This window comes from Neovison vison, chromosome 2 (genome assembly GCF_020171115.1).
Source record: "Neovison vison isolate M4711 chromosome 2, ASM_NN_V1, whole genome shotgun sequence".
In the NCBI taxonomy this organism is placed as follows: Eukaryota; Metazoa; Chordata; class Mammalia; order Carnivora; family Mustelidae; genus Neogale; species Neogale vison.
In genome coordinates, this window is record NC_058092.1 from 30126468 (window position 1) to 30153437 (window position 26970).

General features: G+C 49.5%; 2 protein-coding genes across 17 annotated transcripts in view; one reads left to right on the top strand and one right to left on the bottom strand.

Moving 5' to 3' along the window:
• Positions 1-19758: 19758 nt before the first annotated feature.
• On the bottom strand, positions 19759-21395 carry LOC122899102 (basic proline-rich protein-like). The gene is made up of 2 exons (XM_044236757.1): positions 21182-21395; positions 19759-21044 (listed from the first exon to the last, which is right to left on the bottom strand). The coding sequence occupies exons 1-2, from the start codon at positions 21393-21395 to the stop codon at positions 19759-19761; spliced, it is 1500 nt and encodes a 499-aa protein (XP_044092692.1).
• Positions 21396-23519: 2124 nt separating this feature from the next.
• The window catches only part of MACF1 (microtubule actin crosslinking factor 1), a 340165-nt gene continuing 336714 nt past the window's right edge, over positions 23520-26970 (top strand). For all 16 annotated transcript variants that reach the window (XM_044237864.1, XM_044237868.1, XM_044237866.1 and 13 more), the window contains exon 1: positions 23520-23754. In XM_044237864.1, the coding sequence (XP_044093799.1) occupies positions 23535-23754 (220 nt within the window). In that variant the 5' untranslated portion in view covers positions 23520-23534. The remainder of the gene's footprint in view (positions 23755-26970) is intronic.

Genomic DNA, 26970 nt, shown 5'->3' on the forward strand with positions numbered 1-26970 from the left:
AGTATATAATGAGGCACTTTCGTGACCCCGGTGCAGCTCTTTCTGCCCGCAGGTCCTGTCCCTGTGCTTGCATACAATTACCTTTTCGCACCAAAGACATCTCAAGAATTCTTTCTTTCTTTCTTTTTTTAATATTTTTATTTATTTATTTGACAGAGATCATAAGTAGAGGCAGACACAGAGAGAGGAGGAAGCAGGCTCCCTGCTGAGCAGAGAGCCCGATGCGGAGCTCGATCCCAGGACCCTGGATCATGACCTGAGCCGAAGGCAGAGGCTTTAACCCACTGAGCCACCCAGGCGCCCCTCATGAATTCTTTCTTGACAATCAGCTTTGAACCCTAAAGTCTTTGCTACATCAAGATGAGCCATGAATGTAAGTGCAGGAGTTTACTGACAGCACTGGGGAGCCCCTATAGGTTTAGGAACAAAGGAGTAACATGAGCAGAGCTTCGAAAGATTGACCAAGTGCCTCTGAGAGGGCCAGGTGGTGAGGGCGAGGAAGGCTCGATCTGCGTTTTTAGGAGGCACTAGTTGGTCTGCCGTCTCCGCTTGGAGGAAGCAGGGAGAATGGTGGGGACGGATGCAAGGGCATGGACTCGGCCTAGATTAGTGGTGGTAGGAGAGCATAGGAGGGCTTGGAAGGGAGGCAGGCCTGGAGGTAAGGGCCCTACCCTCCTGAGAGGGCCGCCCTGAGGTCCCTGCCTAGAGTCGGTCAGAATGGTGTCCTCTCTCCTGCCCGACTCTCCAGCCTCGGCACCTGGAGGACTCATTCGGTTCCAGTGATGATTCAAAGTGACAGTGGCCCTGTCTTTTGCACACCATAGAGGTCCTGGCAGAAATGACCCAGGCCACAGGGACTTACTGTTATTAATCTGCGTATCATTTAGAGGTGCTTACCTGTCAGCCCTGGCTGGAGACCACAGCAGCTCTGGACAGCCTGGACATTTTCCTCCTCCTACTCTTGCTCAATACTTTCACTATTACATTATCTGTGCCCAGCCCTCTCGAGGGGTCTCTTGGGGGTGAGTTTCCTCCTGGTGGGCACCAGTGCTTCTGTTTCCTTACGACACAGAGGGCCCAGCATATGACTCTGGCCACAGAGAGTAGGGATGTCCCAGGCCAAACACACCCTTAGGATGTACCGAGCTGGCGCCCTTGCTGGCGGCCCAGATTGTTTTGTGTTTGATCTCCCAAAGACTGAGCACATAAGGGAACCCAGGGTCGCTCAGAAAGTTTCTGTCCTCTGTCAGTGGTTGGGCTTTGCTTTATCTCGACAAAGCAGACAGGTTTCTCCTCCTTCCGCTCTGGCCAGAAGCAGCGGGGACTGGACCTGCACACAGGAGGCCAGAAGTGATGCTCTGGGGACAAGAAGTGGGGAGGATTCAGGCACGGAAGACCGGTGGCTTCCTCTTGATAGGTCCCTCGCGGGAAGGAGCCGGAGCACTCTGGAGCGAAGCTACTAGGCCGATCTCGAGGCCTCAAGTCTCCGAAAGGAGTCAGTGAACTCAACAATTTGAAAACATCTTCCCCGAGCATGACTCTGCCCCCGCAAGCCCCCCAGTTTGTGCATGGAAGTGACCGCTGACCAGGCTAACAGAACCACTTGTTTGAACCTGTGATGAGAAAAGGACCACGGTTAGGCCTTCCCATTGTTCCACGAACACTCCCGCGTGACCAGGTCAGCCTGGCTGGAGCTTCCAACACAACATCCTTGGCTGTTCGGAACACAAAGCTGCCTCCCCTTGGGGCTTTGCTTTGCAGCCACAAAGAATCCAAGGCTTTGCTGACATGGCGTTTTTCTGGGCCAGCTGGCTCAGTGTGTCATGCTTCCACAAGAGTGGGCTGGGAGCTTAACTCTGGGTCGTGTCATGATTAGGGGTTCTCAAGAGGAGGGATGAGCGAGCGGTTTCCTGACATAAGAAGATTTTTTTTTTTTTTTTTTTTTTTTTTTTTACTGTAACTGCTTAGAACAGTCTGTGCTAGAGCAGAGTTTTGTTTTGTACTGGGAGAGAGAGAACATTTCCACAATGATATAGCAGAATCCTGTAAAGATCCCGCCAGTGGCTCCTTTTCTGGTGTCACATCCCATCTTTGTTGCGGCCAGCACTTGCTGGAGACCAAATACAAGTTCATCCATGGGAACAGCGGACGTCCCGCTTTGGCCAAGTGTTACTAAGCAGAAGTGCAGGCCAGGATGACTTCTTCTCCAGTGGCTTATGAGAAACCAGAAGTCTACATTTTCATGAGAAATGTGTGATGTTTAAATGGGGGGGTCTCTTTTTTTTTTTTTTGAAGATTTTATTTATTTATTTGACAGAGAGAGAGACACACAGCGAGAGAGGGAACACAGCAGGGGGAGTGGGAGAGGGAGAAGCAGGCTTCCCACTGAGCAAGGATCCCAGTGCGGGACTCAATCCCAGGACCCTGCGATCATGACCTGAGCCAAAGGCAGAGGCTTTAACCCACTGAGCCACCCAGGCACCCCTTAAATGGGGGTCTTAATTTTTTTTTTTTTTAAGATTCTATTTATTTATTTATTTGTTTGTCAGAGAGAGAGAGAGAGAGAACACGCACAGGCGGACAGAGTGGCAGGCAGAGGCCGAGAGAGAAGCAGGCTCCCTGCCAAGAAAGGAGCCGGATGTGGGACTCGATTCCAGGACTCTGGGATCATGACCCAAGCCGAAGACAGCGGCTAAACAGACTGAGCCACCCAGGCATCCCATGGGGGTCTTAATGTTTTTAAAGAACGTAGAGCAACGTCTCTTCTAGAAAGACGGAACAGGCGTACTTTTCCCTATTCCTCCTGCTAAGTATGGCTAAAAACCCTGGCTGAAGTTAAGAATCTTGAGAGAAGATCATCCTGGATTTTCTCAGTGGGACTTAAATCCAACGATAGGTGTCCTGGTAAGAGATAGAAGGGAAGACACAGACATTTTGGCGAAGGCCATGTTCAGATAGAGATGGACACTGGGTGTATGCAGCCACAAGCCAAGGAATGGGGGGAACCCAAAGAAGCTGGAGGAGACAAGGGAAGAAACTCCTTTCAAGTTTTTGGAGGGAGCACAGCCCTATTGACACCCTGGTTTAGGACTTACAGCCTCCAGAGAGGCAAGGGCAAATTTCTGTTGTTATAAGTCACCAAGTCTGTGCTAATTTAAATATACTATGGAATACCACTCCTTCCTGACAAGGACCGAACTCAATTTGGCAACAACTTAGATGGCTCTCAAGGGGTGAGTGAAAAAAGCTATCTTGGGACACCTGGGTAGCTCAGTCGTTAGGGATCTGCCTTCGGCTCGGGTCATGGTTCTGGGGTCCTGGGATCCCTCTCTGGGGTCCCTCTCTCGCTGTCTGTCTCTTTAATAAAATAAATAAAATCTTAAAGAAAAAATTTATCTCAAAAGGTCACACACTGTATAACTCCATTTATGTAGCATTTCTGCAGAAACAAAACTAAGGGATGGAAAAGAGGTTCCCAGTCATCGGAGGTCAGGGATGGTGGGGTAGACAGGAACGTTATTATAAAGGGACCCCACTAGGGGGTCTCTGGATCTCTGGGATGATGGAACACTTCTGTATCTTGCAGGGGTGGTCACATGAATCTAAAAGTGACAGAAAGACACAGAGGCTATTGGGGGTGGCTGGGAAGCGCAGTCCATTAAGCGTCTGACTCGTGATTTCGGCTCAGGTCGTGAGATCGAGACCTGCATTGAGCTCCCCATCGGGCTCCATACTGAGCGGGGAGTCTGCTCAAGATTCTTTCCCCCTCCCTCTGTTCCTCTTCCACTCACGTGTACACACACTCTCTCTCTCTCAAATAAATAAATCTTTTTTAAAAATGACAAAGAACTGTTTATTCATGTTAACTATTCACATTGTATAGTGTGAATTTCTGCTCCTGATATTGTACTACAATTCTGTAAGATGTAACCACTGGGGGACAGGAGCACTGGGTGGCTCAGTGGGTTAAAGCCTCTGCCTTCAGCTCAGATCATGATCCCAGGGTCTTGGGAACGAGCCCCAAGCAGGCTCTCTGCTCAGTGGGGAGCCTGCTTCCCCTCTGTCTCTGCCTGCCTCTCTGCCTACTTGTGATCTCTGTTTGTCAAATAAATAAATAAATAATCTTAAAAAAAAAAAAAAGAAAAGAAAAGTAACCACTTCCCGGGAACTGAGTGAAGGGTGCCTGGCACTCTTCCGTCCTATCTTTGCAACTTCCCGTCAATCTATAGTTATTTCTTTTTTAAAAAAAGATTTTATTTATTTAATTGAGAGAGTGAGAGTGGGAGAGAGAGGCAGATGGAGAAGGAGAGGCAGACTTCCCCACTGAACAGGGAGCCTGATGCGGGGCTTGATTCCAGAACTCTGCGATCATGACCTGAGCTGAAGGCAGATGCTTAACTCACTGAGCTACCCAGGAGTCCTTATGATTCTTTTCTTTTTCTTTTTCTTTTTTTTTTTTTAAGATTTTATTTATTTATTTGACAGAGAGACAGCAAGAGAGGGAAAACAAGCAGGGGGAGTGGGAGGAGGAGAAGCAGGCCTCCCGTTGAGCAAGGACCCCTCCAATGCAGGACTCGATCCCAGGACCCTGGGACCACGACCCAAGCGGAAGGCAGACGCTCAACAACTGAGCCACCCAGGCACACCAATTATTTCAAAATGAAAGGTTTTGGAGTGCCTGGCTGGCTCAGTCAGAGTGGCGTGCAACTCTTGATGTCAGGATCATGAGTTCAAGGCCCACGTTAGGTATACAGATTGCTGAAATAAAGGAATAAACTTAAAAACAAAATAAAAGTGTACTTTTTTTTTAAGTTAAATAGCATGAGGGAACTTTGGAGGTGGAAGGAGGGACATCTTCTGTAGGCTTTGTTTGTGGTAGTGGTTACATCAGTGAGGACAGTTCTCAAAACTTACCTAACCATTCTCTTAAAATGTGTGCCTGATGTTGCCTGTGAACTTTACCGCAATAAAGTATTTTAAGTTTAACAGCAACAGAATATGGAGTAAACAAAAATACACCAGCTTTCAGCCTGAGTTTTTCTAGTCCAAACATTGGACTGTTTTATCTCTTGTCACCCAGTACCTTCCCAATCAACACGTATTCCTAAGGACTTGAGTGCGGGGTTCCACTGCCCCTCCAGCATCGGACAAGGAATCGAGACAGGTCAATGTTTACCAGATGAAGGTGTGTTGGAAAGGAGATAGAGACCCTGGGACTTCCAGCCTAATGGAATAATTTAGATCCTCTCCTGCTTGCATATCTGGAGCCACTTTCTCCTCATCATCCAAGGAGCAAGCACCTAAAGCCGGTCTGCTGTAGGTTACAGACGGTAAGTGCTTCAGGACATGGAAAAGCAAGTCTGGAGGGGGGCGATTACTCTTTGTATCATTTGGATTGTTATTTCTCTTTCTATATCCCACTTCTCTGTTAAACTGAGTTGGAAGGCAGAGAACTTTCTATTTTGTTCTAACACTCTCATTCCTTACATTCAACGTAGCAGCCACTCAAGAATCCTTTGCCATTGATGAACTGTGGTACTATTTGTTCAGGGAGGTCCCCAGCTGTTTATGATATGAATGAGAACAAATTAGAAAGTGGACCTGTTCTCTGTGCTGAAGACAGCAGGTGAAATACTTACATGGAAGCCTTTCCCATCCCAAATCAACCTACTTAGCTTCCAGTTTGTCATTGAAAGCAGCCCAAGACCACTTTGAGGAATAAAGCCTAAAGAAATAAACGCACATGTAAATAAAAATGCACGCAGAAGAATATTTGTTGCAGCATGATTGGGATTTAACAAATTGAAAATAATCAAAATGTCTAAGAAGAAATAGATTATTGCATGCTCCAAATGTCATACTAAGTAGCCTTGAAGAAATGGGAATCAGACCTTGAAAAAGTTCCATCTTAAAACTAAAATGCAGGGGCGCCGGGTTGGCTCAGTCAGTTAAGCCACCAGCTCTAGGTTTTGGCTCAGGTTGTGATCTCAGGGTCGTGAGATTGAGCTGCAAGTTGGGCTCCACGCTCAGCACAGAGTCTGCTTGTAATTCCCTTTCTCCCTCTCCCTCTACCCCTCCCCTCAGAGTCTGTCTGTCTGTCTCTTTCAAAAATAAATCAATCTTTGGGGGCACCTGGGTGGCTCTGTTGGTTGAGCATCTGATTCCTGGTTTCATCTCAGGTCATGATCTTGAGGTCCTGATATCAAGCCTGGACTTGGGCTCTGCGCTCAGCAGAGTTGGCTTGGTAAGTTTCTCCCTCCATCCCGCCCCGTACTAGCTCATGCATGCCCTCTCTCTCCCTTTCTCTGAAATGAGTAAATATATCTTTAAAAATAAAATGCAAGGCATATGGGGTGCCTGGCTGCCCCTGTCAGTGGAGCAAGCAACTCTTGATCTCAGGGTAGTGAGTTGAGCATACAGGTTGCTTAAAAATAAAATCTTTTAAAATTTTAAAATAGGGGTACCTGGTGGCTTAGTTATTAAGCGTCTGCCTTTAGCTCAGGTCATGATCCCAGGGTCCTAGGATGGAGCCCCACATCATGCTCCCTGCTGGGCAGGAAGCCTGGTTCCTCCCTCTCCCACCCCGCTGCTTGTGTTCCCTCTCTCGCTGTGTCTCTCTCTGTCAAACAAATAAGCAAAATCTTTAAAACTAAGTTAAATTAAAATTATATTAAATATTAAAATAAATGGGGCACCTGGCTGGCTCAGTGGAGCATGTGACTCGATCTCAAGGTCATGAGTTCAAGCCCCACGCTGGGCAAGGAGACCACTTTAAATAAATAAATAAAATTAAAATAATAAAGTGAAATGCAAAGCAACTAAAATAAAAACATAATTGGCAAAAGATAAAAAAAGGAAGAAAATGCAGGTTTCAGAGTCCAGGTGTTATTACACATGTATGTATACACATGTTTACTTTTAAAGTGAAATTATATAAATACATATGAATTTAAGGAAAAGTCCAGAAGTACATAATAACAGTTGAACACTAACTGTTTTTGGAATCTGGGGTCAGAGACAAATTTTTACTTCTTTATTTAATTTTTTTAAGTAGTAGGATATTTTAAAGAGATTTTATCTAAATTCTTAAAAAGGATTTTATTTTTTTATTTGACAGAGAAAACGCAAGCAGGGGAAGCAGCAGAGGGAAAGGGCTGAGCCACCCAGGTGCCCCTATTTATTTATTTTAGAGAGAGAGAGCAAGAATGGGAAGGAGCAGAGGGGGAAAGAATCTCAAGCAGACTCCACAATGAGCGCAGAGCAGGATGTGGGGCTTGATCTCATGACATTGATGGGATCAGGACCTGAGCCAAAACCAAGCCCAAACCAACTGACCCACCGGGGTGCCCCGTAGTAGGATTTTTTTTTTTTTAAGATTTTGTTTATTTATTTGACAGACAGAGATCACAAGTAGGCGGAGAGGCAGGCAGAGAGAGAGAGGAGGATGCAGGCTCCCCGCTGAGCAGAGAGCCCGATGTGGGGCTCAATTCCAGGACCCTGGGATCATGACCTGAGCTGAAGGCAGAGGCTTAACCCACTGAGCCACCCAGGCACCCCTCATAGTAGGATTTTTTAAAAAACCGTCTTAGATCCATGAAAACACGCTGACTGTCACTTATATTAAGAGTAGTGTGAGGGGTGCCTGGGTGACTCAGTTGTTAAGTGTCTGCCTTTGGCTCAGATCATGATCCCAGGGTCCTAGAATCGAGCTCCACATCGGGCTCCCCGCTCAATGGGAAGCCTGCTTCTCCCTCTCCCCCTACTTGTGTTCCCTCTTGCGCTGTGTCTCTCTCTCTGTCAAATAAATAAATAAAATTTTTTTAAAAAGAGTAGTGTGAGTAAGGAGGGCATGTGATGTGATGAGCACTGGATGTTACAGGCTACTGATGAATTACTCAACTCTACGTCTGAAACTAATGATGTACTATATGTTGGCTAATTGAATTTAAATTAAAAAAGAGAGAGAGAGCAGTGCGAGCTGACATTGTACTAGCATTTCATTTTTTACCTGTCAGACTATCAAGGATAAAACATTTTGGCTGGAATACAGTAAGCAGATCTTCTCCCACATTTCAGAGGAAGTTTTCATGGGTACAACCTCAGTGGCGGGCAATTTGCAATATCTATGAAAAGTATAAATGCATACACGTTTCAGCTCAGAGATTTCACTTCTAGAAATTCGTATTTCAGATATGATGTATCTGTGAGAATTGACATTTATATACCGTTCTTCCTGGCAACATTATTTGTAATAGCAAAAGATGAGAAATTGCCTAAAAGCCCATCATCAGGGTACCAGTGAAATTAATTATGATAATCCATAAAATGAAATTATACACAATTATTTATAAAGATTAAAGCAGCTCTTTATGTGTTTTTCTCTGAATTGATTATTGTGGCCAAGAAATGCAATGTGCTGATTGGTTTAGGCTGAAATTATAAGATCCCTCCACGTGGGTTGGGGAAGAAGCCTTGAGGTTGAATCCTCCTGGACCTTTGTCTTTTTCCTATAACCGAGCTGTACCTTGGCCAATTCTGGGCACTTGCTCCCTGCTTTGTACTGCTTTGTACTCCTGCCTAATTTTGTCTCTGGTTGGGTTTTTTTTTAAATATTTTATTTATTTATTTGACAGATCACAAGTAAGCAGAGAGGCAGGCAGAGAGAGCGAGAGGAGGAAGCAGGCTCCCCACCGAGCAGAGAGCCTGATGTGGGGCCCGATCCCAGGAACCTGGGCTCATGATCTGAGCCGAAGGCAGAGGCTTTAACCCACTGAGCCACCCAGGTGCCCCTCTGGTTGGGTTTTGACCAGACCTCTCAGCGGCTAGAGTTCATTCATTCATTTACTCATTCATTCATTCAGTAAATATTTATTGCATATAATTTTGTGCCAGATACTCTTCTGGGGACAGGGGTGGGCTGGAGGTGGGGGAGGTACAGCCATGATCAAACAGGCACAAATCCTTGCCTTCGTAGAATTTATATTCCAGGGGCGCCTGGGTGGCTCAGTTGGTTAAGCCACTGCCTTCGGCTCAGGTCACGATCCTGGAGTTCAGGGATCAAGTCCCGCATCAGGCTCCCAGCTCCATGGGAAATCTGCTTCTCCCTCTGCCCTCTTCCCATCTCATGCTCTCTCTCATTCTCTCTCAAATAAATAAATAAAATATTTAAAAAAAAAAAAAGAATTTATATTCCAAGCTCTCCCTGGGAACCAATCTCCCCAGAGTTGAGCTCCACTTTCTTTCTCTCTTTTCTTTCTTTCTTTCTTTCTTTTTAAGTTTTATTTATTTATTTGACAGCAAGAGAGGGAACACAAGCAGGGGGAGTGGGAAAGGGAGAGGCAGGCTTTCCACCGAGCAGGGAGCCCGATGCAGGACTCAATCCCAGGACTTCGGGATCACGACCTGAGCCCAAGGCAGACGCTTAACCAACAGAGAAACCCAGGCACCCCTGAGCCCTACTTTCTGCTGCTTATGCCCATAGCCCATTGTCCAGATGAGATAAGATCTGCAAAGTATCAGCTCTGTTTCTGACACTTGAAAGACAATGTGGCATCATAGAAAGAGGTCAGTTTTTAGAGATCACAGACTCGGGATGGGATCTTCCCTTGCACACTTCCTGGCTATGAGCCCTTGCTAAAGACACTTCTCCATTCTGAGCCCTGATTTCCTCATCTGTAAAATGGGACGCTGACAGCACATACCTTGTAGTGTCGTCGTAAGGACTGAATATAATACACTGTTAATTGTGAAGCAGGGAGCATCATGCCTAAACAGCGAGGGGGTTGCACATGGTAGATGTGTGGGTTTGGGATGTCAGAACCAAGACACTTGTGCTCAGCTTGGAAGGTACAGTGAGTCAGCCTCCAGGAACTGGGACAAGAGAATGGAAGAGAGTAAAGGAGAAGCAGGCTCTAGGAGTCCCTAGCCAGAGCACAGGAGCTCAGAGTGGAAGGAGGGGCAGATGGTGGGTGTTGGCCCTGCTGAGATCATCTCTGGTCTGGGGGTCTGAGAGTGACTAGAAAAGAGAAGAGTGGGCAGCAAAACGGAGATGGCATGCAGGTCCCTGGAACCCGGATGGCAAGGGGATATGCACCATGGAAGTCTGGAACAGAGCCTGCCATCACCAAGTCCCCAGGCCTACCTTCCTCACCTCTTAGCCTTCCTCTATTCCCACAGTCAGTCCCTGCCACATTTCCGTCCGCCGCACCCCCCACTATCTATAATCTATTCTCCCCAGCCTCTCCCTCCCTACTTCTCCTCCTTTCATATCAATTTTCAATCATGCTCAAATCTTCCCTGCTTCAAAACAAACAACCAAACAAACTTCACATCCCTCCAATTACTACCCTATCATTTCTCCTTTCCTTCCCTGCCAGACTTCTCCAACTCCTTCTCAACACAGGCCGGCCTGGCTGATACCCTTCAAAGTCCCCTGAGCCCGTTCATGCCCAATCACCAGTAACACAGAAAGTCGTGCTGAGCCTCCTGGTGTAGGCACTCTTCATCTCTGGGCCTGGAGTCTGCAAGGGTGAAAGTGGAGAGAGGGCTGGTTTCCCTGTGCAGCAGAAGAGGGATCCAAGGCCCCCGTGCTGCCTCCCCTATAATTAGAAACAGCATAATGATAAGGAACATGTGTGCTGCATTGCATGTCACAAAGGGACCTCACATGTTCCCTGCTCAGAGGGCTTCAGTGCTTTCCTGATCACACACACAATAATTCCAGACCACTGTGACCAGGGCCCCCTCCGGGGTCTAGCTCCTGCCCTTCGCTGCAACCAGCCTCATCCAGAATTCCACCCACTCACCCTGCTCCTCCCACGCCTGCTGGCGCTCCCTAAACACACGAAACTTATTCTCGCCTCAGCGCTCTTGCATTTACTGTTTCCTTTGCCTGAAACATTCCTCCTCTACATCGCCCGATTTGGAAACTTTCAGCCACATGTGCCTGCTCCAAATTGAGACGTGCTGTGAGTGTCAAAGGCACACGGGATTTTTGAGGACCTAGTTCACAAAAAAAGATGTTTAAATATCTAATTTTAGGGGCACCTGGGTGGCTCAGTGGGTTGGGGCCTCTGCCTTCCACTGGAGTCATGATCCCAGGGTCCTGGGATCAAGCCCCGCATTGGGCTCCCTGATCGGCGGGGAGCCTGCTTCCTCCTCTCTCTGCCTGCCTCTCCTCCTGCTTGTGATACCTCTCTGTCAAATAAATAAATGAAAAAATCTTAAAAATATAGCTAATTAATTTTTAATGTCAATTACACCTCAAAATGACAGTATTTTGGTATGTGGGATGCAGAGGATTGCCGATATTTGAGATGTATCACCCAAATTAATTTCACCTGTTGCTCTTTACTTTTTTTAAATAGACTTTGATTTTTCAACTGGATTTAGGTTCACAGCCAAACTGAATGGCAAGTCCAGAGAGTTTCCATATACCTCCTGCCCCATAGACACACAGCCACGCCTGCTACCATCGCCCTGCATCACAGTGGTACATACCCGTGGTGGTACCAGACACAGTGGTTACCATCGATAAACTTCCATGAACCCGACACATCACCATTGGAAGTCCACAGTTTATATTAAGGTTCACTTTTAATGTCGTACATTCTGTGAGTTTTGACAAATGCGTAATGACATTTATCCACCATTCAGAGTACAGCCCTAAAAACACTCCATGCTCTGCCTATCCATCCCTCCCTCCCTCCCCCATAAACCCTGGCAACCAGTGATGTTTGTTTTTTTATTTTCCTTCTTGTGGCTTCTAGAAAATTTAACATAATTTAGCTTGCACCCTGTTTCCATCAGACAGCACCCTCTAGAAGTTCACAGGTTGGTCTGTCTTCTTCTCTTCGGGTCTCGGCTCCAAGATCACCTCCTCAGTGAGGCTTTCCCTGACCAGCCCACCCTATCTAAAATAGCAGTCCCGGGCGCCTGGGTGGCTCAGTGGGTTAAAATAGCAGTCCCACGGCCATATTTTCCTTTCTACTTTATTCTTCTTCCTGTCAGTTTTATTAAAAACTGTATCAAACCAAAATGTAGTTATACATTTAATGTCTGTCTCCCCTACTAGACTTCAAGTTCTGTGGACACAGATACTTCCTCTGTCTTGTTTTTCACTGTGTCCCCAGCTCCTCTAACAGTAGCTGGTACACAATAGGCTCCCAATAAGTACTCGCTTAATTAATTAATTAATTTCAATATTGCTAAAGCCAAAAGTGTCTTGAGCCAAGAGACCGAAATGACCATGATGACAACAATGAGAAGAGACAGAAGTCTCCCCTGGCATCTCTCTTGAGAGTAAAGAATCTTCTATACCGATCTTCTGTGTGTGTCTGGTTTAAAGTGGTCCAGGTCCATGCCAAAACCAGTCTCCGGGGCCAGGGGAAAAGCCTATCACCTACTGCCTTAGGCACTGCCATTTTCATTCCTTTACACGCTCAACTTTTTTTTTTTTTTTTAAGATTTTATTTATTTATTTGCCATAGAGAGAGATCACAAGTAGGCAGAGAGACAGGCAGAGAGAGAGGGAGAAGCAGGCTCCCCGCTGAGCAGAGAGCCCCATGTGGGGCTCGATCCCAGGACCCTGGGACCATGACCTGAGCCGAAGACAGAGGCTTTAACCCACTGAACCACCCAGGCGCCCCACCACGCTCAACTTTTCAGCCACTCTCTTCTGATTGAAAACCGCCTTCCCATTGTCCCATGACACTCTCCTACTTTTCCTCCTACTTCCTGGGGTCTGATGTTGACGCACTCAGGGCTCTGTCCTCCTCCCTCCTCACTCTTCACTTGCCCTCGGTGAGCTCAACATGGATGCTTAACTTTCTGTCCTTGTCCTCATGCAAGACACCCACCCTCCTTCACTTGCCAAATCTAATTCTGGCCTTGACCTTTCTTCTGAGCTCCAGGTCTGGATATCTCCACTGAGTAGCGCTAGGGTACTTTGAAGATAGTATGTCTAAAAATGAACACAGTCTCTTTCTTCCCAAACCTGTACCTCCTTCTATATAAACTTAGAAAATGACACTTAACCTGTCTGGTACAGAAATCAGCAAGTTATGTTTGGCTCCTCTTCTCCCTCACCCTCCACATCTAGTTCATCCTCAAGTCCAGCTGATGTCCCTTTTTTAAACTAAACTCTTAAACTCTGCCCTCAGTGTGGGGCTCCAAGTCATGACCCCAAGATCAAGAGTTGTATGCTTTATTGAATGAGCCAGGCACACACCCCTGTTGATGTCCTTTTATTATTTATTTTTTATTTTTTAAAGATTTACTTTTAAGTAATCTCTGTGCCCAATGTGGGATTCAAACTCACAACCCTGGGATCAAGAGTCATACACTCCACTCACTGAGCCACCAGGCACCCCTTTTAAAGGTCTTTGATTCCTTACAATTCTCCCCATCTTTACTATTATCATTCTTGCCCAGTCTTGTCAGGACAAGTTGAAATGTCTTTTCACTGGCACCCATCAGTAGCTTTCTCACACTCAATTTAGCCTCCCTGAAGTCTATTCTGGTCCCAGCACCCAGAATGATTTTTTTTTTTTTTTCCTAGAACACCTATTGGATTAAGTCCCTGCCCTGTTTGAAATGTCTGAATGGCCATCATCAAAAAGACAAGAGATGGGGCGCCTGGGTGGCTCAGTGGGTTAAGCCGCTGCCTTCGGCTCGGGTCATGATCTCAGGGTCCTGGGATCGAGTCCCGCATCGGGCTCTCTGCTCAGCGGGGAGCCTGCTTCCTCCCCTCTCTCTCTCTGCCTGCCTCTCTGCCTACTTGTGATCTCTGTCTGTCAAATAAATAAATAAAATATTTAAAAAAAAAAAAAGACAAGAGATAACAAGTGTTGGTGAGGATTTGGAGAAAAGGAAACCCTCGTGCACTGTTGGTGATTATGTAAATTGGTGCATGCACTGTGGCAAAAAGTACAGAGATTTCTCCCAAAATTAAAAGTAGAGCTACCATACTATCTAACAATCCCACTTCTGGGTATTTACCCAATAGAAATGAAAACAGAGGGATGCCTGGGTGTCTCAGTTTGTTAAGCAGCTGCCTTCAGCTCAGGTCATGATCCCAGGGTCCTAGGATCGAGTCCCACATCGGGCTCCTTGCTCAGCAGGGAGTCTACTTCTCCCTCTGTCTGCCTGTCCCCCTCCTTGTGCTCTCTCTCTCTCTGACAAATAAATTAAAATCTGAAAAAAAAAAAAGAAATGGAAACAGAATCTCAAAGAGATCTCTGCACTCTTGTGTTCACTGTACATTATTCACAACAGCCAAGATATGGAAACAACCTAAGTGTGCACCAATAGACAAATGGATAAAAAAGATGTGGTGGTATATGTGTGCAACAGAATATGACTCAGCCATGAGAAATCAGGAAGTCCTGCCATTTGGACAACATGGATGACTTTGAGGGCATTCTGCTAATGGAAGAAACCAGACAGAGAAAGACCAAGAGCACGTGGTATCACTTATATGTGGAGTTAAAAAAAAAAAAAAAAGTCAAAGTTATAAAAACAGAGAGTAGAGGGCACCTGGGTGGCTCAGTGGGTTAAGCCGCTGCCTTGGGCTCAGGTCATGATCTCAGGGTCCTGGAATCGAGTCCCACATCGGGCTCTCTGCTCAGCAGGGGGCCTGCTTCCCTTCCTCTCTGTCTGCCTGCTTCTCTGCCTACTTGTGATCTCTGTCTGTCAAATAAATAAATAAAATCTTTAAATAAATAAATAAATAAATAAAAACAGAGAGTAGAAAAGTGGTTGCCAGGGGCTGGGAAATAGGGAAATAAGTTGGTTAAAAGTATACACACTTTAAGCTATAAGATGAATAAAGTCTGAAAATCTAATGTAAAAGATGGTGGCTATAGTTGATAAATTGTATTATATAATTGAAATTTGCTAAGAGTAGAACTTAAATGTTCTCACCCCCCCCAAAATTGTGTGTATGTCTGTGTGTCTGTGTGTGTGTGATGTGTTAGTTCACTAGATGGAGGGAATGCTTCCGTGTGTATTTGTATACCAAATCATCATTGTGTATACCTTAAATGCCTTATAATTTATTTGTCAGTTGTATCTTAATAAAGCTGAAAAGAAAAAAAAAAAAAAAGGAAGAAAACCCCAACAATCCAACCCTCCCGTGGCTTCCCATGGAACTTGGAAGAGAATCTAAAACCCAACATTCTCCATAATTTCCCCTAACTACTTCTCAAGCCTTATTTTGGACAACGCACACCCCCAGAGCTCTTCAAGCCAGTTGTTCTGAACTCCTTTCAATTTCTCAAGGATTAGATATTCTCTCTCAACTTTAGGTCGTTGTACATACTGATCTCTCTGCTGGTAAGTCTCTTCCTCTGCTGTTCTCCCTTCACCAATTCACTCATTCAAGCTCATTCATTCAACAAGTGTCTCTGCGAGCCTCTGGTGTGCCAGCCACTGCGGGGATACAGCAGTAAACATCGCAGACAGCTTCCTCACTCTCCTGGAGCGTTGGGCGGGGTGGGGTGGAGACAGAAAAGAAGCAAGCGAACAAATCAGCAAGATAATGACAGAGTGAGAACTGTCACAAGGAAAATAACGATGTTTAACAAATGCGGTTATGTAGATGAGTGGTCAAAAAAGGCCTTTTATAGGGGGTGGTTTTTTTTTTAAGATTTTATTTATTTATTTGATAGAGATCACCAGAAGGCAGAGAGCGAGGGGGAAGCAGGCTCCCCGCTGAGCAGAGAGCCCAATGCGGGGCTCAATCCCAGGACCCTGGGACCACAACCTGAGCCGAAGGCAGAGGCTTAACCCACTGTGCTACCCAGGCACCCCTAGGGGGTGATTTTTAAGCTGAGTCCTGGATAATGAAAACTACACCAATTATACAATATTTTAGTTTTTTTAAAAAAAGATTTTATTTATTCTTCACACTCCAGAACAGAAGGGGAACAACAGGCAGAGGAAGCAAGACAAGCAGGCTCCCCGCTGAGCAAGGAGCCTGATGCAGGGCTTGATCCCAGGACCCTAGGGTCATGACCAGAGCCAAAGGCAGATGCTTAACCCACTGAGCCACCCAGGTGCCCCTTAATTTTTTTCTTTTAATTTTAAGTAGGCTCCATGCCCAACAGGGGGCTTGAACTCATGACACCAAGAGTAAGAGTCCCATGCTCTGCCCAGCTAGTGCCCCAATTATGCAACATTTTAGAGAAGGGAATTCCAGGCAGCTCAGACACTTTGCAAAGCCCTAAAATGGGAATGAGATTAGCTTGTGAGAGGAACAAAAAGAAGGTCTGATGTGTTGGAATCCAGTGAGCACGGGAGTCTTGAGATTCGGTCTAAGCAAGGGCCAGCTCATTATGGACCATTATAGGGAGTTTATATTTTATTCTAAGTGTAGCTTGGTACTGTGTGGGGGGGTGACATGACATGATTTAGGTTTTAAAAGGTCTGCTCTTGGCTGCTTTATGGATTGAAGAGGATGGGAGCAAAAGGGGAAATAGGAAGGCCATTCAGAAGGCTAGTGCAGTTGTCCAGGTAAATGATGGATTAAGGCAGTCATAAAAAGACAGAAGAAGTTGATGAGTTCAGGATACATTATGGAGGTAGTTTGTCAGCCCTCACTAATGTGGAAGAGAATGAGAGAAAGAAAAATCAAGAGTAAATCCTAGATGTTTGACTTGAGTATATGGGTAAGTAGTGGGGCCATTTTTTGTGAGATGACAGAGATGGGGAGGAACAGGTTTGTGGGTGGTAGGGGCAGACACCAAGAGCGCTGTGGGGGACGTTGTGAGTTTGAGATGCTTATCAGATATCTGGGTGGGGACGGGGATGTCAAGGAGGCAGTTGGATCTGAATCTGGAGCTGGGATGAGACACAGATGGGATACATATCTGGACATCACCAGTGTCTGGATGTGAGGAATCGCTCAGTGAAAGGTGGGCAGAAAATGTTCTAGGCAGAGTTTAGAAATCTTCAAAGTCCCTCTGAGTTTGGGGATCCTGAGCTCTTTCCTCTGGATAGTATTACTTCACACTCCAGTCTCCACTCAGGTTCATGTTTACCTCCATCTTCCATTGGACACCTGTCTGATTCCAAAGGATCCAGAGGAATAGGTTGGAATACAGGATAAAGTGGAAGGAAAAGCCAGTATGGAAGACTACATAGGCTACTGGAAGAGTCTTCCTTTATGCAAAGACCAAGAAAGACAAAGATGAAAGTCCTGGTAAAATTATCTGGCCTCCGTGCTGTGCTCCCTCCCAGGGTGTCCTATACTACTCCCCCCGTCATCTCTGCACTGTCGTTCAAGTATAATTGCCCTTTTGCTTGTCTTTCTCCCCACTGAGACTGTGAGCAGCATGAGAACAGGGGCCATGCCTGTGTGATTTGGTTTTGAACCAGCCGCACAGCACAAAGCTGGGTGCTTGGCACTGATTCCATGCTTAATTAGTGTTTGCTGAATGGATGGATTCGAGAGTGAGTGTCATTTTCCTGATGTGGCTGGAAACCTAGGGGCCCGAGCTACAGTCTGGGGCCAAGTTCAGGACTCCAAATAGTTCTGGGTAAGAGGTTGTTTTGGGGCCCCTCCAAGGCAAGAACCTTGCTCAGGTGCTTGGGTTGTGAGGTTCCCTAGTTCCAAGGCCACGGACTTCTGGAGGGAATTAGCAGAGGACTTCAGTTGGTGAAATGGGGGACAGTGAAGGGGAACACTTACCAGACGCAGGGGACATGGTAGAAGGGAATAATTTTTAAGTGTCTGCCCCCTCCACTAGGCCACAAATCCTCAAGGACAAAGACCTGAACAGATTCACTCCCGTGTTCCTGACAGGACACAGAACTGTCCCCGGCACATGGTATTCCTCAATAAAAGATTGGCTGGAATGAATCAAAGCCCAGTAGCCCAAGGTTACTGGCCAGCAGCCAGCTGCAGAAAGCTTGGCAGATCTTACTAGCAGCTCAATTCCAGGGCAGCAGTGCTGGAGCTAAAGTCCTGGGGAGACAAAGCTGAACGTCCTAGGTCCTGAGTCCCGAACCCTCTGGAAGCTCCACCTTCTCTCAGCCCACAGTATGAATAATTCAGGACAGGACTGGTGGTCAGATTTGGGAAGGACAATGAGGTTGAGAAGAGGCAAACCATTCTATGCTCTCCAGTCAGAGCGGCTGGGGTTGCAGGCTTCCTAGGGAATGAGACAGCCCTGCCCCAGGAGATCTCCTCAGCTGGTCCTGTCTTCAGAGCTCCGGGCCACAGGTCTCAGCCCCTGCAGATACTCAGTCTCATACCCAGCCACTGGCACCCTTGTTATGTCTTCCCCTTGGCACCCATGTGACCCTCTCACCAGATATGGGTTTTTGCATTTCTGCTTCTGCCTCACGTTTTCTAAGCACATCCCCACGGGAACTTTCGAACCGGTCTGTTGAATTCTGAGCTGAGGCCTCTGCAGGCTTCTGGCGAGAGATGTCCCTATGCTACCAGCCCAGCAATATTTGTGGACCCCTGACCTTTCTCTGGAAGTCCAAAAGGTACCTGTGGTCCACAGTGAAGAACTCTTGGCTGGATCAAAGGTCTTGGGTTCTTTGCCTTGGCTTCAGACAGTGAAGAACAATGGTTACAGCATGAGATTTGCACTTTAACCTGGGCTTTAACCCAAGCCCCAACACTAGCTTGCTTTGTGGGCATCAGCAAGTCATTTAACCTCTCAAAGTCGCTGTCTCTTTATTCTAAAATCTAATCCTAAAGATACCTACTGCACGGGGTTATGAGGAGGATTTAACAAGATAATGTACATAAATGCCTGGAGCATTGCCTCGCACTTAGTAGAAATTTAATAATGGTGGTTTCTTTCCTTTATTTAATATGGGAGGATACATGCAGACAGAAACCTAGAAGGTGTCAGAGGGTGGAAATCCCCCCTTTCCGTCTCCACTGTTCCTTCTTGGGATCAGAGCCTCATTACCTTTCGCTTGGACTATTGCAATAGTCTTCTTGCATAGCCATCCACACTCATCTTGTGCCTGTCTTTGGATTGCGTTCACTCTTCTGCTTTCCTTCCTTCCTTGGCTGCTCATAACCACATAATTTAGACCAGATTTCTTAGCTTGAAATTCAAGGGCCTCTAAGTTGATCCCACCCACAACCTTTACAGAGAAAAAGGACCCAGGATATGGAGTCTGAGGACATGAATCCTAGTCCTGAATTGGCTACTTTCTTCCTAGATGACTGAGTAAATTATCTAGTCAGTTTCTACACCCAGAAGTTGGTGATCATAATATGGCCTTAAGGGATCCACTGAGGTTTATATCCTGCCTTTACGGGTCCAGTGGAGCCAGTGGGCAGGACCAGATGCATCTTGCTCACTCTTATATTCTTAGCACAGAACCCAGGGCCTGGCACATGGTAGATGTTCAGTACATAGATTTGTTGAAAGAATGAATGAACAGGATTGTGAGGATCAGATACAGCAAGGCCCAGGTAAAGCACCTTGCATGATCTTTGCATGGTCCCCCAGGAGGCACACCCAAATAGCAGCTGTTGCTCTGCAGGTCACTCGAGGAGTGACTTGAGGCAAATACCCTCCCTTCTCTGAAGATACGCCCTTATCTGTACTATGAAAGCACTGAAGGCATTTCTGGCTCTTATTTTCTGTATTACTAGGCGGAGCATGCAGAAACCGCTCAATAAATGTTTTCTCAGGAGAAGCAGCACAAGAGTGAGTTGCCTCATGGGGCCTGGTTCCCCTCTGCCCTTTACCCTGTGGGGAAGATGGGGCCTCCTTCTGATCCCTCCTACCAGAAGCCCAGCGGGTATGTGGACCGGCTCGGGCGCTCTCCCGAGCGGAAGCAGAAGCCCCAGGAACAGGGAAAGAATGTGGGTCTGGGGAAAGCGGGCAAAGGAGGGGCAGGCCGGGGAATGGGCCGTTTAAGAACCAGGTCCGGGCTGAGAGACGGCCCGGCAGCCTGGGACAGCGACTCGGGGACCGGCGGTGAGACGGGCGGATGAGCCAGGCCCGGGTCAGCGAGCGGCCGCGGGGCCAGGACGGAGAGGGCGCGGGAGCACGGGGCGGGGAATGTGGGGGTGTGAATTGGCCTGGGAACCCGGTGGCCGCACGGGAGGAGTTGCGGGGGGTAGGGACCCAGAGGGAGGGCGCGGGGGGCAGTGCGGGGTGGGGCGCCGGGCTGCGGCCGGGCAGGGGCGCGCGGGGAGCGAGGCAGCGGCCGCGGGTGGGGTGCGGGGCGGGGGGAGCGCGCATCGAGGGGCGGGGGGCGGCGTCGGCGCCGAGGGTGGGGGAGCGGGTTGGGCGGCTGCGCCGGCTCCGCTTCAGCCGCTGCCGCTAGGGCGCGGGGGGCGGGGGGCTCGGCGCCGCGAGCTCGGCCATTGTGGGAGCCGCTCCCCTCGGCTCCTCTGCGCTCCAGCCCGGGGCGCGCCCCGCCGCCGCCGCCGCCTTTGCTGCTGCCGCCGGCCGTTCTCCCCTGCTCCGGCTCCCAGGGTAAGGCGCGGGGCGCGGGGCTGGCTGCAGGCTCCCTGCCTGTCCACCGGGTGCGCGGCGGCGGCGGGGCGCGGTGCTGGATGGCGCGGGGCGGCCGCGCCCGAGTCCGGGTGGCCGGCGGCAGCGGGGAGGCGGCTTGACAGGCGCGGGCATCGCGGACGCCCGGGCCTCGCACCTGCAGCCCCAGCGGCCCGGGCGGGGGAGCGCCGAGCGCGCGGGGCGGGGGTCTCCCCGCGGCGGGCGCTGCCCGGGCCGGAGGGAGGCGTGTTCTCCGGGAAGATGGGACGCCCAGCCCTCTCGGGACGGGCGAGACATCTGCGGGAGCGGCCAGGGCCCGACTGGGGAAGGCGCTTCCCGGCCCCAGGTCTCTGCCGCGGGCCTGGGCGCCCGCTCGGCCCCCGGTCGCGCGTCCGCATGGCGCGGCCCCGCTCTTTGTCAGCCGCGCGCGGCAGGCACGCGGACCCACCCGCGGGGCCCCGGGTTCGCGGGCGCGCCCCTCCCCCACCGCGGGGCAAGTGTGGGGGGCCGGGGGCGGGAGGGCCTCAGCGGGCGAGAGCCAGGTGAGGTGCCCGTCGCGCACCGGGCCTACGGCCTTGGGAGTGGGCTGGGGGCGTGGGCGCGCGCTCCGGCGACTTGGGGGCTGATGGAGTGACTCAGGTGAGCGAGGGGTGGGGCGAGAGCCCCGAGGTCAAACAGGTGTTTGCGAGGGGAGGCTGACTGACCCGGGTAGAGCCGGGGAGAGATGGTCTCCCCGGGAGGAGGCTGGGGATGTGCCGGCCTTTGTAGTAAATGGGCGTCTTGGGGAGGAATGGGCGGTTCTGGCTTGAAGCAGGTGGTCTGAGAGGAGGGGCGTTTTCCTGGCCGCGGCTGACGCTGGGGAGGGAAGCCTGAGCCTGGCCTGAATTTCCCCCGAGGCGGGGGCAGTCGCTTGGGCATCGGACCTGGCTGTGGGAGGCGGGCACCAGAAGTAATTGCGGGGAGGGGGGAATGCTAGGATAAAAGGCAGAGCTGTGCCAGATCCTGGGTCCTTTCCTTTCTGTGGCTAGATTCTTTCTTGATGTTCCATGGGAAAAGGGCCCGAATGCTTCCCGCACAGGAGGGGCCCTGGAAGGGCTGTTCTATCCGCCCGTGGCTGCTTGCAGGCCTCCTGCAAACGTTTGATGTTTCTTTTGTTATCTTTTCACATTCTGTGCTTCTGGTGGGGATCTGCCAATGACCCAGGAGCCCGCCCCTGCCCCTTGCTCCCTCCAGGTTGAGATGCCCAGAATCCAGGAGGAGCTGTACCCAGAGACCTAGGTGCAGGTATTCCCCATAAGGGAAAGCTGACCGTCTCCCCCCAACCTGGACCCTAGAGCCAAAGTGAGAGCTGCTTAGTTGAGCTGGATTTGGGGCTTGCAGGGAGGCTGGTAGCTGAAGGCATGCACCATCCGCGCTCTGATGAGGCCGCTGGGGTGGTGGGCCATGTATAGCAGATGGTTCTGGGAAAGGAGCTTGGCTTGGCTGAGGGACGGCTGCCCAGTCTGGCTGGTGGAGCCCAGCTGGCCCCAGAGTGGTTGTGTTTCCATTCAGGTCTCTCCACTAGCTAAAATGACCAGAAAAACTTTCTGTACCACCTCCCCCACCCCCATGCTGTGCCACTTATTCCCACAACAGTCCTTGGAATAAGCAAATGAACATTTTATCTAACACCCATTGTGTGCCCTGTGTGGTTCCAGCCAGTTTTTTTTTTTTTTAAAGATTTTATTTATTTATTTGACAGAGAGAGATCACAAGTAGGCAGAGAGGCAGGCAGACAGAAAGAGAGGAGGAAGCAGGCTCCCTGCTGAGCAGAGAGACCGATGCGGGACTCAATCCCAGGACCCTGAGATCATGACCTGAGCCAAAGGCAGCGGCTTAACCCACTGAGCCACCCAGGCGCCCCGGTTCTAGCCAGTTTTATATTTGCATTTCACTATGTTCTTAAAACATCCTCTAAGGTGAAATAGTGCCCCCATTTTGCTGATGAGGAAACTGAGTCCCAGAGAGGTGAAGTGACTTGCCCCAGACCACACCAGTTGTAAAGTGGCCAGACCAGAGTTGACACGCAGGTCGGTCTTACTTCAAGTTCAATACTTTTCTCAATAGACTTGGCCAAAGATGGAATGGGACAGATGTAGAATTTCTGTCTATTCTAGCTCAAGCTTTGTTTCAGGCTTGCCAGTGAGATCGTGCTTTAGCTTTTTGAAAATACTTCCCATCTGCTGCTCCATTTTATCCTTACAACATTCCTGGGAGGTAGGTCGAACAGGAATGGAACAGTAGATGCTGTCCATTAAGTGCTTACTAGACACTGTGCCCTGTTCCGCACTTTACCTGCAGGACCTCATTTGTGCCTTGCAAACAGCCCTGGGAGGTGTAGCTGCTATCCTCATCCCAACTTTATAGATGAGGATGCTGAGGCTCAGAGGTCAAATAGCTTCCTCAGAGCAGAACCTGAATCCACGTCTTATGATCTGTGGGACTTGAAAGGTCCAAATGACCAACTAACAATAATGGCCCTTACTAGGAATAGGAGCTTAACTTTTACAGAGTATTTTCAGATTTATTTATTTATTTGTTTTTAAGATTTTATTTATTTCTTTTGAGAGAGAGAGAGAGTAGGGGGAGGCACGGAGGGAGAGGGAGAGACTCTCCAGCAGGCTCCCCACTGAGCACAGAGCCTGATGAGGGCCTGGACCCCACGACCCTGAGATTATGACCTGAGGCGAAACCAACAGTCGGACGTTCAACTAACTGAGCCACCCAGGTGCCCTGAGTATTTTCATATTTATGAACACCTTTACATATTATATCCTGGGATTTCTGTCAACCCCTGTGAATTCATTCTGCCCTGCATTATCATCATCCTATTTTCCAGATGAAGAAACTGAGATTCAGAGGTCAAGTCAATGGCAGAACTAGGACTAGCACCTGCTTCCCAAGTCCCAGTGTGCCTTATAACGACTGACCCCTCACCTGCTCATGTGCTCTCCTCTCTCCCACAGACCACCTGTCCCTGGGCTCCCAGGCCCTCCCACGGCAGCCCCTGCCTGGGCGATGTCTTCCTCAGACGAAGAAACGCTCAGTGAGCGATCCTGCCGGAGTGAGCGGTCCTGCCGGAGTGAGAGATCATACAGGAGCGAGAGGTCAGGGAGCCTCTCCCCATGTCCCCCCGGGGACACCTTACCCTGGAACCTGCCACTGCATGAGCAGAAGAAGCGGAAGAGCCAGGACTCAGTGCTGGACCCTGCGGAGCGGGCTGTGGTCAGAGTCGCTGGTAAGAGAGGCCCTAGCAAGCAGGGTGGCAGGAGGCAAGGTGACACTGGGCCTGTGTGCACCAGCTGGGGGCGCGTCGTGCAGGGGGCCTCCTGAGGCACTCTGACAAGCCAGCTGGAGTCCAATTTGGCATTGTTACTGTTGGAAAGATGATGGAATAACGTTAAAGAAAAACCCAAGATGGTAGACTCTGCCATTCCTCACCCCTGTGAGCTGGCCAGAGGCCTGGATGCAGTTTTGCACCTTCTCCATCTTTGTCCCCATGCAGTTGCCTTTGTGGCCTACGCACCATTCTGGATCTGACTTTTTTCACTTACACTTATATCCAAATGATTTTCCATATTACACCTTAGGCTTTAGAGTTACCATTTATAAAGGCTGTGTAACATTTCATGATTTTAAAAATCCTACTCATTTTCTAATTTTTTTTTTTTTTGCCACAATAGACAGTGCTGCAAAGAACATCTTTATGAATAATAGCACTTGACTTCTGTTGAGTTATTTCCTTGGAGTAAGTCCTTGGGAGGGCAGTTTCACTCACAGTGCTTTCTGAAAATGCGGTACACACTTAGCCTCCCTGTGGCCCGATGGCTGGGGCTGCCTGCTGCTGTGGGATATGCCCGCTTCTCTGCTGGCAGGTGAACTGAGCCGGCCGGGCCTCGGGGCCACGGTCAGGAGTGCGGGCTCTGCAGTCAGGGAGGAGAAGTGCTGGCCAGTGATCCTGCCACAATCCAGCTGTGTGGCTCTAGGCAAGTCTCCTGTCCTCTCTGAGCCTCACTTTCCTATCTTGAGACTGCTTCCTGTGCTGAGCTGCCTTGAGGATGAGATGAGATAATGTATGGAAAGCTCTCAGCACTGTTTCTGGGTCAGGAAAGGGGGGGAGTGTTGTGGAGTGCTCCCTCTGCTGCTTCCTCGAGGGCATCCAAGCCTCCTCCAGGAGCTATGCTTAGCGTCACCCGCTGCCAGTGGGCCCAGAGTACAGAGGCCAAGCTAGAGTAAGCCGAGCAGCAGCTAGTTCAGTGACATCACCCGCTTTCATTCCTTCACCAAGGCCTGTCCTGCTTTCTCTTTGGTGTCTCTCAACAAATGCCCCGGCTGCCTCTGCTGCTTTGTCCCCTCCCACATGGGTCTTCCAACCTGCACCTCTCAGTTCTTGTGGTCTTGACCCTCTTCCATGTGACTCACAAGAGTATTTCATTCTAAAATGTGAACCTGATCCTGTTTGTCACTTAGCTGCTTCTGAGCCTTCTTTGGCTCTTCCTTGCCTGGGGAATAGAGGCCCCTGAAATCAGGCCCCTCTTGAGCTTCACCTTCCTGCTATCTCCACCTCTAAGCACCTTGTCACACTGAGCTGTACCTTGACCCCTAGAGCTGTGCGCCTTGCGGGCTCAGACCTCCCATGATGTAGCTTTCTTCTCTGTAAGGCACTGGGAAAGTGCGACCTCCTCTGTCCCCAGTATCCCCAGCAGTATCCAGAACTCCCTCCTCCGCTCTCATATTCGTACTTTTCCCTCCCCTATGCTCCCTTGTACAGCTCAGCAGTTATCCCCCAGGGAACCTGTCACTCCCTCAGGACTGTTAGCAACGCCAGACCATGTCTTGCTTCTGTGTTTGCCCCCAGCTACTTGCACAGGGCCTTGTGCATATTGGGGATCAGTGAACCCCGAATGATGGAAGGAGTGCAAGGAGCGTTTGGGGAGAATGTGTGACCAATTGTGAGTGATCCAGGAGCAGGCAGTGAACTGTAAAGGGATGCTAGGTAGGGAGAGGGATCTGTGGGCTCAAGTCCTGAAGGGAGGGTTTTAGCAGAAGGTGAACTTCCAAGGAGACCCTGCAGGCAAGCTGGAGAGTTTACACTGCTTTTGTGGGCAGCAGGAAGTCCTTGGAGAAGGGTCTTCCGTCCTCCTCAAGACGTCTGGACCTGTGGCATCAGCCAGTCCGTAGAGTTTCCCAGCTGTCTCTAGGATGCCGGGAGGGCTTTACTTGTCTCCAAACTTGAGGGGCCCCGACCAGGGGGTCTCAGGACCCACAAAGCTCTCGTTTTCCTGAAGGTGGCCTCCTCCCTCCGTATGCTCTCTAGCCCAATCCTCCACCACGTAGACATACATCTAGGTCCCTTTGGGGTGAGTTCCCCTTCCAGGCTGCTCTGAGGGGCCCCACCGGATGATTTGCCTGTCGTTCAATATTGCAAGTCTAGCACAGGAGTGGAGCGGGCTTGAGAGGGCTTGGGCCCCAGGCAACGTCTCTAAAGATGCTGTTGGGTCAACTAAGCAGAGGGGCAGCCGGCACTGTGTTGTGTTTCCGGCATCCATGCTGATCTTCTGCACCTCTTGATGCTGCCAAATGACAATCCTGGGGAGGGGGTTGGGCCAGGGAGGCTGAAAATGTGGAGACTGTCATGGTTAAAAATAACTCGTGTGCTGCAGTTGGGCGTGTTTCGTTAGCAGCAGAGAAGAGGCGGGCCGGCTGCTGCAGGGCCTGGCTGCAATCTTGCTGTGATTTCGGAGCATTGGTGGGGGTTCGACCAGGGTTATTTAAAAGGCAACCTGGCTTCTTTGGGGACTGCTTCCTGTGAGGTGCAGGAAGGGCATGTCTGGGAGACCCTGGGTGCTCCGAGTCTCTCTGAAGTCACAACTTTCATTCTGGGAGGAAATGAAGTCATTCTGGCCCTGGGAGCCAGCTGTGGCCCATACAGTTTTCTCCTCCCCATGGGTCTGGGTGTGAAGCCAAGTGGGGGTGTGTGAATCAGTCTTACCAAATGCAGAGACCTCCCTCCTTCCCTGGCCCCATTCAGCATCCTGCGCTTGAGAGGCCTGATTGGGGGCGGGGGAGGAGGGGCCCTGCTGGTCACACATGTCGGACCAGAGAGGCGTGTCAGGACGAGAAACCTGCTGATCTCAGTCTACAAAGCCCACACAGGTTCTGGGGCCTGCATGCGGGCTGTAACCCGATTCTTCCCATCCTCATTCTTTCCCGCCAGATTCTCTCTCTCTTCTTGGCCAGCCCTGTTCTCAACTCCTTAAGCCTCTTCCCATTACAATGGAACAATAGTCCATTACCAAGAAAGCCGTTTTCTGTCCATCTGTGTTTTGGTTTGCATAGAGATTTCACAATAACTGCGAGTTAGGTAGGACATGTGTCAGGATCTGAGGCCCAGAGGATTTAATCAACTTGCCTGTAGTCACACCCTGGCAGAGACAGGGCCTCTGACTCTGGG

Bases quoted from the DNA above. Each gene is read 5' to 3' on its own strand.
- LOC122899102 (XM_044236757.1), bottom strand. From the start codon at position 21,395: ATGCCCAAGCGACTGCCCCCGCCTCGGGGGAAATTCAGGCCAGGCTCA. The intron at 21,045-21,181 runs GTCAGTCAGCCT...CCAAGGCCGTAG, and splicing joins CTCTCCCCGGCTCTACCCGG to GCCCGGTGCGCGACGGGCAC.